The sequence below is a fragment of the Pagrus pagrus genome, assembly GCF_965226575.1.
Source record: "Pagrus pagrus genome assembly, chromosome: 10".
NCBI classification, from domain to species: Eukaryota; Metazoa; Chordata; class Actinopteri; order Spariformes; family Sparidae; genus Pagrus; species Pagrus pagrus.
Window position 1 is genome coordinate 3802329 of NC_140194.1, and position 14544 is coordinate 3816872.

The 14544-nt window shown below is 42.8% G+C and overlaps 2 protein-coding genes across 6 annotated transcripts in view; both read left to right on the top strand.

The window, feature by feature from the left end:
* Positions 1–9587, top strand: part of abcc8 (ATP-binding cassette, sub-family C (CFTR/MRP), member 8) — a 55477-nt gene extending 45890 nt beyond the window's left edge. For 4 of the 5 annotated variants that reach the window (XM_084364222.1, XM_084364220.1, XM_084364223.1 and 1 more), the window contains 10 exons: positions 118–220; positions 616–729; positions 1450–1570; positions 1946–2076; positions 2170–2248; positions 2364–2472; positions 6005–6108; positions 8217–8350; positions 8931–8993; positions 9305–9587. In XM_084364222.1, coding sequence (XP_084220348.1) covers positions 118–220; positions 616–729; positions 1450–1570; positions 1946–2076; positions 2170–2248; positions 2364–2472; positions 6005–6108; positions 8217–8350; positions 8931–8993; positions 9305–9442 — 1096 coding nt within the window. In that variant the 3' untranslated portion in view covers positions 9443–9587. Of the gene's footprint in view, positions 1–117; positions 221–615; positions 730–1449; positions 1571–1945; positions 2077–2169; positions 2249–2363; positions 2473–6004; positions 6109–8216; positions 8351–8930; positions 8994–9304 lie in introns of those variants that run through there. The other variant, XR_014623410.1, reaches the window with a different exon arrangement.
* Positions 9588–10197: 610 nt separating this feature from the next.
* Positions 10198–12229, top strand: kcnj11 (potassium inwardly rectifying channel subfamily J member 11). Its single transcript, XM_084364224.1, has one exon. It carries the CDS (start codon positions 10717–10719, stop codon positions 11872–11874), a length of 1158 nt encoding a protein of 385 aa, XP_084220350.1. The 5' UTR covers positions 10198–10716; the 3' UTR covers positions 11875–12229.
* The last annotated feature ends 2315 nt before the right edge of the window (positions 12230–14544 follow it).

The following is a 14544-nucleotide window of genomic DNA, read 5'->3' on the forward strand; positions in this document are numbered from 1 at the left end:
CAGTAGTTTGCTTCAGTAGTTGTGTAATTATTATCCCAACATTTCAGGCAGGTGGACTCTCAGGACGTAGAGGCACAAATAAAATCGAGACTTGTCTTTTTGTTTTCCCGTCGGCAGGTACGAGCCCAGGTTCAGACAGAGGTTACTGCAGTTCACAGATGCCAACAACATCGCCTCTCTCTTCCTCACGGCAGCCAACCGTTGGCTGGAGGTCCGCATGGTAATGACCAGGATCAGTCCTGTTTGTCAGTCGGCAGCTGCTTCACATTTTCATTGATGTTTTTTTTGGATAACTGCTCCCTCTGTTGGGACGCTGAAAAACTGAATTTGTAATCGTTTTTATACGTCGCATCCGCGTGCGTGTGATGTTTTATGTATCGACTGCACGCAGCTCGTGTTTCTCAGCAACAGAGGAGAAAAGCGACACATGTTTATGGATTCATGTGCACAGATGCAGAAGAAAAACACGTTCTGTCTACACAAGCTTCTTTGTGATGCCTGTTGACGCCGAACAGATCTATTAAAACTGTTGTTCTTTTACTTTATTTACTTTCACCTTTTTGAATTGTTCAGTGATGCATTATGTTGTTGCTGCATCGTCCTCTGTCCCTCCAGGAGTATATCGGTGCCTGTGTGGTGCTGGTGGCAGCTGTAGCCTCCATCACTAACTGTCTCTACAACCAGCTGTCCACTGGTCTGGTGGGGCTGGGACTGACCTACGCACTCATGGTGAGACCGTGTGTGTTGAAAAGTTGCAAATTGTTCATATTCTACATTATTGTTAAAGTTTTCCAAACTTTCCCAATCCAGAATGAAGTATTTTGTTCTCCTTTTTAATATTTTAACTATTTTTAACAACTCTTTTTTGGAATTTGAGTCATGGAGACCAGATCAATTACTGAAAAAAAGCACAAGTTATTCAAAAATCTGGGTGAAAATATATTTTAATATACCACTTTTGGTTCAGTAGTTTAATATTTTCTTGCAAATGCAACAACTGTGGATGCATAATCAGAGGAAACACAACTTTTTAATATGTCAGATCGTAAAATCCAACTGAAATTCTGTTCGAACACATAAACTTATTTAAAGAAAATAGTTGAAATCAATAAAAAACTGCTGTTTTCTCTCATTTTTCCACCAAGAGCACAAGATGTTTGTCTGAAGTGTTTCTGTCTAACTATTACTACATTTCTGTCCAGTCAAATCAAATAAACTATCTGAAAAACACATTGTCATGAAGCTGAAAACAGAGCGTGTTTTTTTGTAAGTTTACAGAATTTATTCACGTCTTTTGAAATTTGTTACAATCAGATAAACATTCAATCATTAATCTACGTTTGAAAGGACTCACATGCCCTCCGTGTGCCTGCTCTGACATTTACCCAACTTTTCTCCGCTTCCTCTCCTCCTCCTCCTCCTCCTCCTCCTCCTCCCTCCACATATCAGGTATCCAACTACATGAACTGGATGGTGCGTAACCTGGCAGACATGGAAGTACAGCTCGGCTCAGTCAAGAGGATTAACGGCCTGCTCAAGACTGAACCGGAGAACTACGAGGGGCTGCTCAGTGAGTGCAGCGACACGCTCACACTTCCAACATAAACCAAACCGTCTTGCACTGATTCAGCAGGTGCACAGAAATAAACCACACCTGGTTCATGTTTGTGGCTTCTATGATTTCTTCGTCAGAATGAATCAAAGTCAGACTGCAGCCACGTTGGTCACTGTCAGCTGAAGCAGGGTATCATCATGCTCACGAGAAATGTATCTTTATCCCCCTTCAGATGTTTCGTTTCAGCCGAAGAGAGTTTGCACCTGAGGGTCTTTAAAATACACAGTCAGTCAAAGTAAAAAGTAATTTTAGCGACTGAGAAACTGATGTGGTTATAATCTTGATTTTGGCGTCCTGAGAGGTTAAAAAAGATGTTTCTGTGTGTCTCAGCAGTGACTCAGGTCCCTGACGGCTGGCCCCGACAGGGAGAGATCAAGATCCAGAATCTGAGCGTCCGATACGACGCAACGCTGAAGCCGGTGTTAAAAAATGTCAACGCACACATCAGCCCTGGGCAGAAGGTAACCACACTGTGTGTTAGTAAAACTGGGGTGGGGGGGGGGAAGGCGAATGTTAATGTGAATTCATTCATGAGTGAATGTGTTTATTTTTAGGTGGGGATCTGTGGCAGGACAGGCAGCGGCAAGTCCTCCTTCTCCTTGGCTTTCTTCCGCATGGTGGACATGTTTGAGGGTAAAACATCAACACTGAAATACACTGATGTTTAGTGATGTATTAAATGCCTTAAATGCTGAAAATGTTCTCGTTATTACGGCACTTTGTTATCATGATTTTTGTTTCTTCACAGGCAGGATTGTGATCGATGACATCGACATCGCCAAACTGCCCCTGCAGACCCTCAGATCTCGCTTGTCCATCATCCTCCAAGACCCCATCCTCTTCAGCGGCACCATCCGGTACGATGATCTTATCTCGGAGGTCTGGATTCTGTGACACTGACGTAGTTTTTAAAAAGAAGAGAAACGGCCAACATTTCCAGTGACAGGACCAGTTGGCAAACCGTGACACACTTTAAACACACTTATCTGCAGCATGAGTTGAGCTGAGGGTTCGTAGATAAGAGGACATTCCTCTGAAAACTCCACCGCTAGGGTTTATTTTTAGACATCAGCTGCAGCGACCATAAAAGCTTTGTCGCATTGGAGAAGAAGAGGAGGAGAAATATAAAGAGGCTGTGTCGCACTGCCTACTGAAGCCCTGAGGGGCGAGGGAGAACATTTTTATTTCTGGTGCTCCTTTTTCTAAGTTATTTTTCTATGTGTGAAACAGAGTGGAAAAAAAAATTCACTCGTGAAAATTGTTTTTCTCAGAATAAAGGCGTATCTTGTGTGTCGAGCCGAGTGAAAACATTTTTTTTCACCTGCGAACTTTTTATTTTTTTTTCGTGTGTCAAGCTGAGTGAAAAAAAACATTTTCTCATGTTCGACACATGAAGAAAAACATTTTTCTTCCAAGTGAAGCCAAGTGAAAAACATTTTTCTTCATCCAGGTCATGGGAAAAAAAAAAACGCTTCTCGTGCGCACAAGATACTTTCTCATGCTCACGAGAAACGTTTACGTTTTTTTCTTCACGTGCTCAAATTATATGTGACAATCAGTGGTATCCCTCAGCCTGAGATGTCATTTGAAACCGGAAGGATGGATGCATATTTCTGGCAAGAAATGGCAGAAAACGTATGTATGTGTCTGCGATGGAGGTCAGAAAACATTCTTTATTAATTCTGCAATTCAAGTTGTCCTGTAGCAGCTCGACACGTGAAAATACAAAATTTCAACCCAGGAAAAAAAAAAACATTTACTTGGCTCCACACATGAAAAATGTTTTTTGTCACCCATGAAAAATACATTTTTTTACCCATTGAAAAAAAAAAATGTTTTCACTCAGAAGAGTTAAGAAAGTGCATATCTCTAGCAAGAAATGGCAGAAAACGAGTTGTATGTGTCTGAGATGGCAGATGCGACAAGAAAGTGCATATTTCTGAAAAAAAAACATTTTTTCACTCGGCTCGACACAAAAAAATTTTTTTCACCCTTGAGAAAAGAAAGTGCATATCTCTGGAAAGATATGACAGAAAACGAGTTGTATGTGTCTGCGATGGAGGTCGGAAAACATTCTTTAATTCTACAATTCACGTCCTTTAGTAGCTCGACACATGAAAAAAAAAATTCGAACTGGGAAAGAAAAAATTCACTCTCCTCGACACATGAAAAATGTTTTTTGTCACCCCTGAAAATATTTTTTTTTTACCCGTGATAAAAACATTTTTTCACTTGGAAGAGTGAAGAAAGTGCATATCTCTGGCAAGAAATGACAGAAAACAAGTTGTATGTGTCTCAGATGGAGGTCAGAAAACATTCTTTAATTCTGCAGTTCACGTTGTCCTTTAGGAGCTCGACACATTCACTTGGCTCGATACCCGTGAAATTGAATTTTTTTCATTTGACTCGACACAAAAAAAAATATTTTTTTTTTACATATTAATTCTACAATTCACGTTGTCCTTTAGCGGCTCGACACATGAAAGAAAATAAATTCAACCTGGGAAATAAAAAAATTTCACTCGGCTCGACATGCCTTTAGCAGCTCGACACATGAAAAAAAAAATTCACTTGGCTCGATACGTGAAAAATATTTTTTGTCACTCGTGAAAATGAAATTTTTTTCACCTGTGAAAATGTTTTTTTTTCACTCGGCTCGACAAAAAAAAAATTTCACCTGTGAAAAAAGAAAGTGCATATTTCTGGCAAGAAATGGCAGAAAACGAGTTGTATGTGTCTGCGATGGAGGTCGGAAAACACTCTTTATTAATCCTGCAGTTCACGTTGTCCTTTAGCAGCTCGACACATTCACTTGGCTCGATACCCGTGAAATTGAAATTTTTTCACTTGACTCGACACAAAAAAAAATTCACCTGTGAAAAAAATATTTTTTTTACATATTAATTCTACAATTCACGTTGTCCTTTAGCAGCTCGACACATGAAAAAAAAAATTCACTTGGCTCGATACGTGAAAAATATTTTTTGTCACCCATGAAAATGACATCTTTTCACTCAGCTCAACACAAAAACAACAAATTTTTTCACTTGGCTCGACACAAAAAAAAAAAAATTTCACCTGTGAAAAAAAAAATTTTTCACTTGGAAGAGTGAAGAAAGTGCATATTTATGGCAAGAAATGACAGAAAACGAGTTGTATGTGTCTGAGATGGAGGTCAGAAAACATTCTTTATTAATTCTGCAGTTCACGTTGTCCTTTAGCAGCTCGACACATGAAAAAAAAAATTCACTTGGCTCAATACGTGAACATTTTTTTTTGTCACCCATGAAAATGAAATTTTTTCACCCATGAAAAAAGAAAGTGCATATTTCTGGCAAGATGTGTCTCAGATGGAGGTCAGAAAACATTCTTTAATTCTGCAATTTATGTTGTCCTTTAGGAGCCCGACACATTCACTTGGCTCGATACCCGTGAAATTGAAATTTTTTCACTTTTTTTTTTTTACATATTAATTCTACAATTCACGTTGTCCTTTAGCGGCTCGACACATGAAAGAAAATAAATTCAACCTGGGAAAAAAATTTTTTTCACTCGGCTCGACATGCCTTTAGCAGCTCGACACATGAAAAAAAAAATTCACTTGGCTCGATACGTGAAACATATTTTTTGTCACTCATGAAAATGAAATTTTTTCACCTGTGAAAAAAACTTTTTTTCACTCGGCTCGACACAAAAAAAATTTTCACCTGTGAAATTTTTTTTTTTTTTACATATTAATTCTACAATTCACGTTGTCCTTTAGCAGCTCGACACATGAAAAAAAAATTCACTTAGAAAATATTTTTTGTCACCCGTAAAAATGACATCTTTTCACTCAGCTCAACACAAAAACAACACATTTTTTCACTTGGCTCAACACAAAAAAAAAATAATTTCACCTGTGAAAAAAAAAATGTTTCACTTGGAAGAGTGAAGAAAGTGCATATTTATGGCAAGAAATGACAGAAAACAAGTTGTTTGTGTCTGAGATGGAGGTCGGAAAACATTCTTTATTAATTCTACAATTCACATTGTCCTTTAGCGGCTTGACGCATGAAAAAAGCATTTTTTCACCCGTGAACTTGGCTTGCTGCGAAAAAAGCAAATTTTTTTCATGAGTGAAAAACATCGTCAGGCTCAAGTTCTTGTTGTTTCAGTCAAATCTTGTAAAAGTTGATTTTGATTTAAAGGTTATGTTCATGTTTGGTGTCAACGTTCTTCAACGTTGATGTTTGCGTTGAATGTGTTAATATAGTTAGTAAAGTCCCTGCACAAGTGTTTTAATATGTGTGCATTTGTGTGTGTGTGTGTGTGTGTGTGTGTGTGTGTGTGTGTGTGTGTGTGTGTGTGTGTGTGCATGTGTGTGTGTGTGTGTGTGTGTGTGTGCAGGTTCAACCTGGACCCAGAGATGAAAGCCACAGATGAGATGCTCTGGGAAGCTCTGGACATCGCTCAGCTGAAGCCCGTTGTTAAATCCCTTCCAGGAGGCCTGGGTGAGGAAATGTGTTGGACGTAATCTATATGTGTGTGTGTGTGTGTCAGTATACACACAGACACACACAAACCGAACACACACACACACACACAGACTCACTCATGTTCATTTCATGTCTGTTGCTCTTCCTGAAATTTCTCCCTTCTGAGCTCCAGAGATGGAAATGTCGGTCAGTTTCTCGACTGCTTTCTCCACCAGTTTTGTGCCGACGTTCATGTTCCCCTCAGGATGAATTGTAATAACTTTGATGATCTTCTGACTTCTGATGTAGCTAATTAACATCCCCATCAGCTGTACTATGTGTTTGGTGCTAATGAGCACATGTTATTAGCCTGGGAAGAGGACCAATCTGCTCAGATCTGATGCTCCTGCTGCCCTCCTCCTCAGACTAATAAGGGGTGGATTACGTAGTACAACGTAAGAGGAACCCCCTTTTTTATTTGTGGACATAAGAGCTTCACTGGTGCAGATTGAAAAGTCAAGCATCTAACTCTTCACGACTCTGACTGCTTGTAGGTCTGTCAGATAGCGTGCAGGCTGCAGGTCCCTCCAGGCTCACAAAACTCAGATCAACCGAGGCGATGCTGATCAAATATGAATAAACTGTGTTACTGCCATTTTTCCTGCCTAAAAAACGAAGTAGGAACCGCCCTAAACTTGCAAGTCACACGTTTCATTGCTCTGATTGGTGGAAGGTTTGTCCAATTGCGTCCAGAGGAAAGTTGATATGCACCCACTGAAATCAAAAATTAATCAAGAGGGACCAGACTGATGCACTTTTACGATGCCAGACTAACTTAGCTCAACTCTAGCACGTAAACAAACATGTTATTTAGCTCTAACCCCACAGACGGGACAGGACCAGTGTTATTACTGTATATAACTGAACTGTGAGGCTCGTCCGTGGTCACATGAGATCATCACATCTGTCAGCTGCTCTCGTGTCTCCGTACAAAGATCAGGCGGCTGTATCAGAGCACACGAGCATGAATTTTTAACCTCTCTGTCCGAGTCGTGTTGGGTGTGAAGCGGCCACATTATTCTTAGCTCACAGGAGAGCTGACGGTCTCATGATCATATCAGATATTAGCTGAGGGCCGCTGCAACACACTTCACCTTCATACATGATGAACGTGTCGGTCTCCTCTCTGCACGGTGTCAAACTGTAGCTCCTGTCGGCTCTTCACTGGAATAACAGACTCATCTTAAACCTGCTTTCACTTGTCCTGTGTGACACTGACAAATGTGTGTGTGTGTGTGTGTGTGTGTGTGTGTCTTGAAACTGAGCCAGTCGCTGCGTTTGTTTATGTTCACTGGAGCCAAATGTTCAAATTGGTATTGATCTGTGACCCCGGAGTTAATGCCCAATTAGATTTACACACAGCGTCAGTGTGTGGAGTTTTAATGGTGCTTATAAAAAGGAGTTTGTTACTGCACTGATGCTGAGTTTAAACTAACTTATAATGTTTTACTTCATTATACAATAGACTTATTTAATGCTTTATACTTTTATTTGGTCATATTTATGTAGTAAATGTAGTTTTGCGTTTTACTTATTGGAAAACAGCAAATCTGGAGGTGTGGTGTTCTCATTTTTATACATTTTTTAGGAATATTTAAAATTTTCACCTCACTTTGCCCCTTGCATCATATAAAGCCTACAATATCTGGCTGTTCTGGTGGCCCAGTGGTGTTTATATCTCTCTATAACATTTATCTGTCCAATAAAGAGGATATTCAAAAAAAAGACAAACACACAACGACAAAGAAATACAATTTTCAAAGCATCATCTCATCTCGGCTCTGTAGTGCCTCCAGATAAATCTTTATTTTCAAAGTTTAATTCATTCTCAGCTTTTTGTTTTGAAAGAAAATGAAAGCATTACAAGCCTCCCATGTGATTTAAAGCAGGATCAGTTTTATAAACCATGTGTGCGCTGACCTGAGGTCAGGTTTTCAGATATTGATCCGTAACAGCCAACTGACTCTGCCCTCTCAATTACCCAAAATATTATTGGATTGCCGATGTGTGTCTGTACATACAGTATGTAAACTGTTCACACATCAGAAAACATTAACATTATGCACGTTGTTTTCCCTCTTCAGACGCCGCGGTGACGGAGGGAGGAGAGAACTTCAGTCAGGGTCAGAGGCAGCTGTTCTGTCTGGCCAGAGCCTTCGTCAGGAAGAGCAGCATCCTCATCATGGACGAAGCCACGGCGTCCATCGACATGGCAACGGTGTGTGTGTCAGTGTGTGTGTGTGTGTGTGTGTGTGTGTGAGAGAGAGAGAGTGGTGGTAGAGGAGCATTCAGAGGAAGTAAGATGGAAAGAGGCGAGGTGAATGAAAGTCTGTGGTTATGGTGGTGACAGCTGCTTCTAATCAAGTGTGGATCACATGTTTGTGCTGTTATCTGATGCTTTATGATGTAAGAGAAGGATACAAAGAAAAGCCAGAGTGGAGGAGGTGTGCACGAAGCAGAAAAAGATAAAGTGGAAGGGAAGATAGTGAGCGCAGTGCGAGCCTGAGGGGAAGTCAGCGTCTGAGAATGGCTGCTTCTTACTTAAGACCTCTCTCCTGGATGACGGGTCACAAAGAGCGACCGTTCTGGGTTACGGTAGCGCAGCTGCATCGCCCTCGAGGAGACGCAGTGGAGCGTTTCATCAGGGATGCAGAGATTGAGGAAGAAGAGCAGGGAAAAATAAGCTTCAAGAGGAGTGTTGAAACGGACCTTTATTATTTCTCACACATGTACTTGTTGTTTTGAGTCAACATTAAAGTACGTTTGTCGCACTCACCCTCCTCTCTCTGTCCTCACAGGAGAGCATCCTGCAGAAAGTGGTGATGACTGCCTTTGCTGACCGCACAGTAGTTACTATAGCAGTGAGTATCTCCCCCACACTGTGCCAGAGCCTCAGGCGTTTACAGTAATGCATGCAGCTCTGTCCCAATTCCCCCCCTGAGAGTGTTGACCTTCGTCCTGCACTGCTGGTGCAGTGGTTGTAAACTGGTGCAAAACAAACGCAGCGTGGACGAAGGACGGTTCCTGCAGGACAGAGCTGAACATTTTAAATGGTTTCATCTCCTACTTAATAGTTTGGTGTAGTGTTTGTCTGATTTCAGATGTGTAGCGTGTAGCAGCTTTTCTGCGCTCAGTCTACTGATCTTTGCCTTTTCTCGCCTCCGCCGCGCAGCATCGCGTCCACACCATCCTGAATGCCGACCTGGTGATTGTGATGAAGCGGGGGATCATCCTGGAGTACGACAGGCCCGAGGCCCTGCTGGACAAGGAGGACAGCGTCTTCACCTCCTTCGTGCGCGCAGACAAGTAGCACAAAGAAGAGAGCGAGCGAGAGAGAAGACATTCAAAGTGCAATTGTCCCCATGGAATATATTCCTTTTATTTTTTAACCATGTTGTATTATATTTGTACATAAAAAAAAGTTAATTCTTTGTTAATAAAAACATAAATTATCATTGACGTTGCTGTTTTTTGTGTTGGGGTTGATTGGGACTGAACAGACTGAAGTTTCTTGTGCTTGTGTGAAACTTTCTGCTTTGGAAATAAAAAACCAAGTGAGTCATCGCTGGTTTAAAATGACCGGAGGCACAGCTGAGGAATACATGATGCTGATGGGGCAAGCTGAGGCAAAGAGCCAGAAGCACGGCATAGTGATCATCTTCAAACACCCCAGGGTGTCAGAGTGAGGTGAGACGCTCTGTCTGCTGCTGCTGCTGCCGCCAGGACTTACACCTGACATCAGAGAGACACATGGTGACCGGAGGAGCACAGCGGCCTGGAAAATAAAGTCTTTCCACAGAGAAGCAGAACAGGATGATCGGAGTCTAAAATACAGGCCTGGATGTTAACAAAAACACTAAATCTGGTCCCTGTGGGTGAACACACTATGTATTCATGTAAAGCGGATTTCACACCACACAGCCTGAGGAGGATGTGCCCTACATTTAAACCATTATATATTCAGTGTGAGCTGCACATCTGCACGGTTTTGGTGTGTAATTGGCTCCCTCCTGCATTCTCATTGAGAATCACAGGGAGGGCACCACGGAGGTGGAGGAGGGAGGCGGGAGGGAGGGACTGCCTCTCCACCTCACCGCGTCTCCATCTCACGTTACCGAGCTGCACTGAAGTGGCGCAGTCAGCAGAGCCAACTGCGCCACTAAAAACCTGCCTTCTCATCCAAAGGTGATAAAACTCAGCTCAGAGGGCCATTATTCTGCTGCACCAACATTTTACATCTCACTGAATTTTTTTCCTGCACGCCCGAGGCAGAGCACCGCCGCCGGGCGGGTTCACGATGGCACAGGGTGCTGTGGCACAACTACATGTGTGGACGGTCGGTCGGTCGTAGACGTGACTGACGGCGGCAGCTGCAGAGCTGGAGGAAGAATCTTCTCATGGGACTCCGCAGTTGTGAAGCGCCTGATCTGGAAGCAACGTGAGGAGCGCGCATACCTCCAGGAAACAGGCGACAACAAGACTCGTCCTCCCGGCTGGTAAGAAAAGAGCGATAAAGAGGAAAGTGCTCCATCTTCCAGCCGAACCGGAGCCAAAAAGGCTGTGGTTCCGTAGTATGGGAGCGCTATGTTGTCCAGGAAAGGACTCATCCCCGAGGATTACCTGCTGACACGTTTGGCTGAGGATGTCCTGCAGCAGCCGAAGTTCAGGGCGAAGCCGGGGAAGGCTCGCTTCGTCGCCAAGAACGGCACCTGCAATGTGGCGCACACCAACATCCGAGAACAGGGCCGGTTCTTGCAGGACGTCTTCACCACCCTGGTGGATTTAAAATGGCTCCACACGCTCATCATTTTCACCATGTCCTTCCTGTGCAGCTGGCTCCTCTTCGGGATGATCTGGTGGCTCATCGCCTTCGCGCACGGCGACCTGGACGAGAGAGGAGACGACTTCGTCCCGTGCGTAACGGACATCCACTCCTTCTCCTCCGCCTTCCTCTTCTCCATTGAGGTCCAGGTGACCATCGGCTTCGGGGGCCGGATGGTCACGGAGGAGTGCGTCTCCGCCATCATCATCCTGATCGTGCAGAACATCGTCGGACTGGTCATCAACGCCATCATGCTCGGCTGCATCTTCATGAAAACCGCGCAGGCCAACCGGCGCGCGGAGACGCTCATTTTCAGCAAGCACGCCGTCATCTCCGTCCGCAACAACAAGCTGTGCTTCATGATCCGCATCGGGGACCTGAGGAAGAGCATGATCATCAGCGCCACCGTGCGGATGCAGGTGGTGCAGAAAACCACCACCGAGGAGGGCGAGGTGGTGCCTCTGGACCAGATCGACATCCACATGGACAACCCGGTGGGGACCAACGGCGTCTTCCTCGTGTCCCCCCTCATCATCTGCCACGTGATCGACAAGAACAGCCCTCTGTACCGGCTGTCCGCCTCTGACCTGCAGCACGAGGACATCGAGGTGATCGTGGTGTTGGAGGGGGTGGTGGAGACCACGGGCATCACCACGCAGGCCAGGACGTCGTACGTGTCGGAGGAGATCCTGTGGGGGCAGCGCTTCGTGCCCACGGTGTCCGAGGAGGACGGCATGTACGCGGTGGACTACTCAAAGTTCGGCAACACCATGAAGGTTCCGACCCCGTGCTGCAGCGCCAAGAAACTGGACGAGGCGGGTGGCATCGCCCGCTTCAAGCTGGACGAGGGCGTCACCTTGCGGGCGTCTGTGAGAAGGCGGCGGGGCGGCACGGTGCGCAGGTCCAGGATGGAGAGCTGATCAGCGTTTTATACGAGAGCTGTTGTAGTGTGAGGATTGTTGAATGAGAAAGATTATATTTATTGTATAATATATAAATAAATATATATGTAAAAGTCAGATTAACAAGCTTTTCACTCAGGGTCAGTGTGAAGACGCACAGAGACAGAATGCACTGAGGATCAGGACACGTGACTGTTCTCAATGAACCGGAAGTCCACTATGAATGTGTTTTATCTTTAATTATTTTTTTAATCAAGAGTGACTGCATGTGTCTCAGAGCAATAAAGGAGAACGTCTCATGTGAAGTGTGCTCTGGATGGAGAGGCTCAATAATGTGACCTGTGCACTGCAATAAAGTTACTGGGCTGATGGAGGCAGGGTAGCACTTTATTATAATTAATCATTAATAAATGGTGAATTCAAATGTAGTTAATATTTATTTCACTGTTGACAAACAATCAAATGCTTTATAAACCATTTATTAAAGCAACATTATGTAGAAATTGTCACTTTGTGTGATTTGGCGCCTTCCACAGTGTCGTAAATACAGGGGCGGACTTACCATTAGGCAAAACTAGGCGGTTGCCTCGGGCCCCACGTTCCTGAGGGCCCCATAAAAATCCTCATACACTCATGGTTAATACAGTTATTACTTATTTGCGCACATTAATTATGTTTTTGATTAAAATCCTCTGCCAGCAGAATGCTTATCGTATTATGTGTGTGTCGGGGCCCCCCCTTCAGCGAAGTGGCGAGAGAAGAAGAGGAGAGTACAGAAGAGAAAAGTAAAGAAAAGAGACAGATGAAAAGAAGCTGCCCCAGCCGAGCTGACAAGAGGAGAGAGAAGGAGGAAAACAGAAAGCTGATCTCCAAGTGACAGAAAGTGACGACTGTCTTCACACCCAGCAGGTACAACAGCGACGACCTCGACACCTGTTGGGGAGGGTCCGTCGTGTAGAGGAGGAAAAGGCTGAGAAAACATCAGAAACTATGTAACTTAAGGAAGTTAATTAACAACTACTACCCCAAAGATGGAGATACACTGTTCAATTTTAGGAACTGTATTCAAATCTAAATGACATTAAAATTAAGTTGTTGAGGATACAGTGTTTGAATTGGCCACATGCCAAGGCTCTTTTAATGATCAATAGCTGGGATAGATAATTTTCTAAAATGATATGGGTCCAAATCTTGATCAAACATGTAAAGCCAGTGATTTATACAATTGCATTCAATGTTCAGACCTTAAAGCTCTGACTCAGCTGCTGGGACTTCACTTTTTTTACACACATTTTTTCACATCTGCAGCAATGTCAGTTCAAAATGTTATCAACTGATGCATGTCCCTGAATACATGTTTTGTAGTAAGAGCTAACAGAGAGGAAACTTTTTCTATTTTGCTAGGTGTGTTGACATAACTATCTGTGTCTTCCTGTTTCCGTTAGTGTGACTAGCTTACATTTTTTCATATTTTTTATGAATTTTTATTATTTTTTATTAATTTTTGTATGTAAATATTAGCATGTTAGCTCAATAGCTCCTAGGTCATGTGATCATGTAACTACACTGGCTGCATGAGATACACCTCTTGTTTTTACATTTTACATCTTTTCATATCTTTTATTAATTTTTATATGTAAATATTAGCATGTTAGCTCAATAGCTTCCAGGTCAACAGTACATGCTACAGTTTTGAAACTTTCACCAAACTGTAGCCCCAATACTGCTGAAACTTTAGTCCACTTAAACTCATTACAAATTATGAAGTCCATCACTCAGTTTTTTTCAAAACCTGTAAAACTTATAAAACCTATCTCCTCCCACAATTTTTGCCCAATTGTCACCAAACTTGCTAAAGAGCATCTTCAGACCGTCCTCCACAAAACTTGTTTCTCGGATTTTTGATTTATCAAAAATTAAGCCTACAGTGCATCAAAATGTTTGACTGTAAACAGTACTGTAAACATATACTATCAAATTCTTGCTAAATACATTTTCAATCTTCCTGAAAAAAATTGAGAATATTTTGCAGTCATGGTTGATGGAGTTTGGCAAATATCAGAATTTTATCTCAAAAACTGAATTTTTGAGAACATTTTGAATTCTGCTCTCATGGGAACAGCTGGAGTCAATGTAAGAGTGGCATTTTTAAACATCAAATTTTCTCTTATGAAGCAAATCACCAACATTTCCATGCTGTCAAGATGCAATTTATGTATTATCAGATTTTTGTTCAGGTAACAGAATTTCTGACATTTTGACCATTTTTGAAATCTGCCTTGACAACAGCTGCCCAGACAGTGACTCCCTGAGTCGACAAATCAAGCTACACAGCAGGTCTCACTTCCAGCCAATTAGCTCAGTGAGTTAGGAGCTGGTGCTTGGTGTCAGGAGTTGTGGGTTCAAGACCCAGCAAGGATGATGATGATGATGACGACAGATCAAAATGTCAGATGTCCTCAACATGAAACACAAGACCATTGTCCTGATGGTGGCATCGCAGCAAGCCTCTAAATTAAATAAAAACAAATAGCTTGAACTGGACCATGGAAGAAAGCTAACCAAATTTTGCACAAAGGTCCAGTCTCTTGCCAGATTACCTCAGCTGTAAACCCAGGCCAATAGTCCTGATGGTGGTGCTACAGCAAGCGTCTAAAGTTCAAAACTTTGAAAAATTCATAACAAATC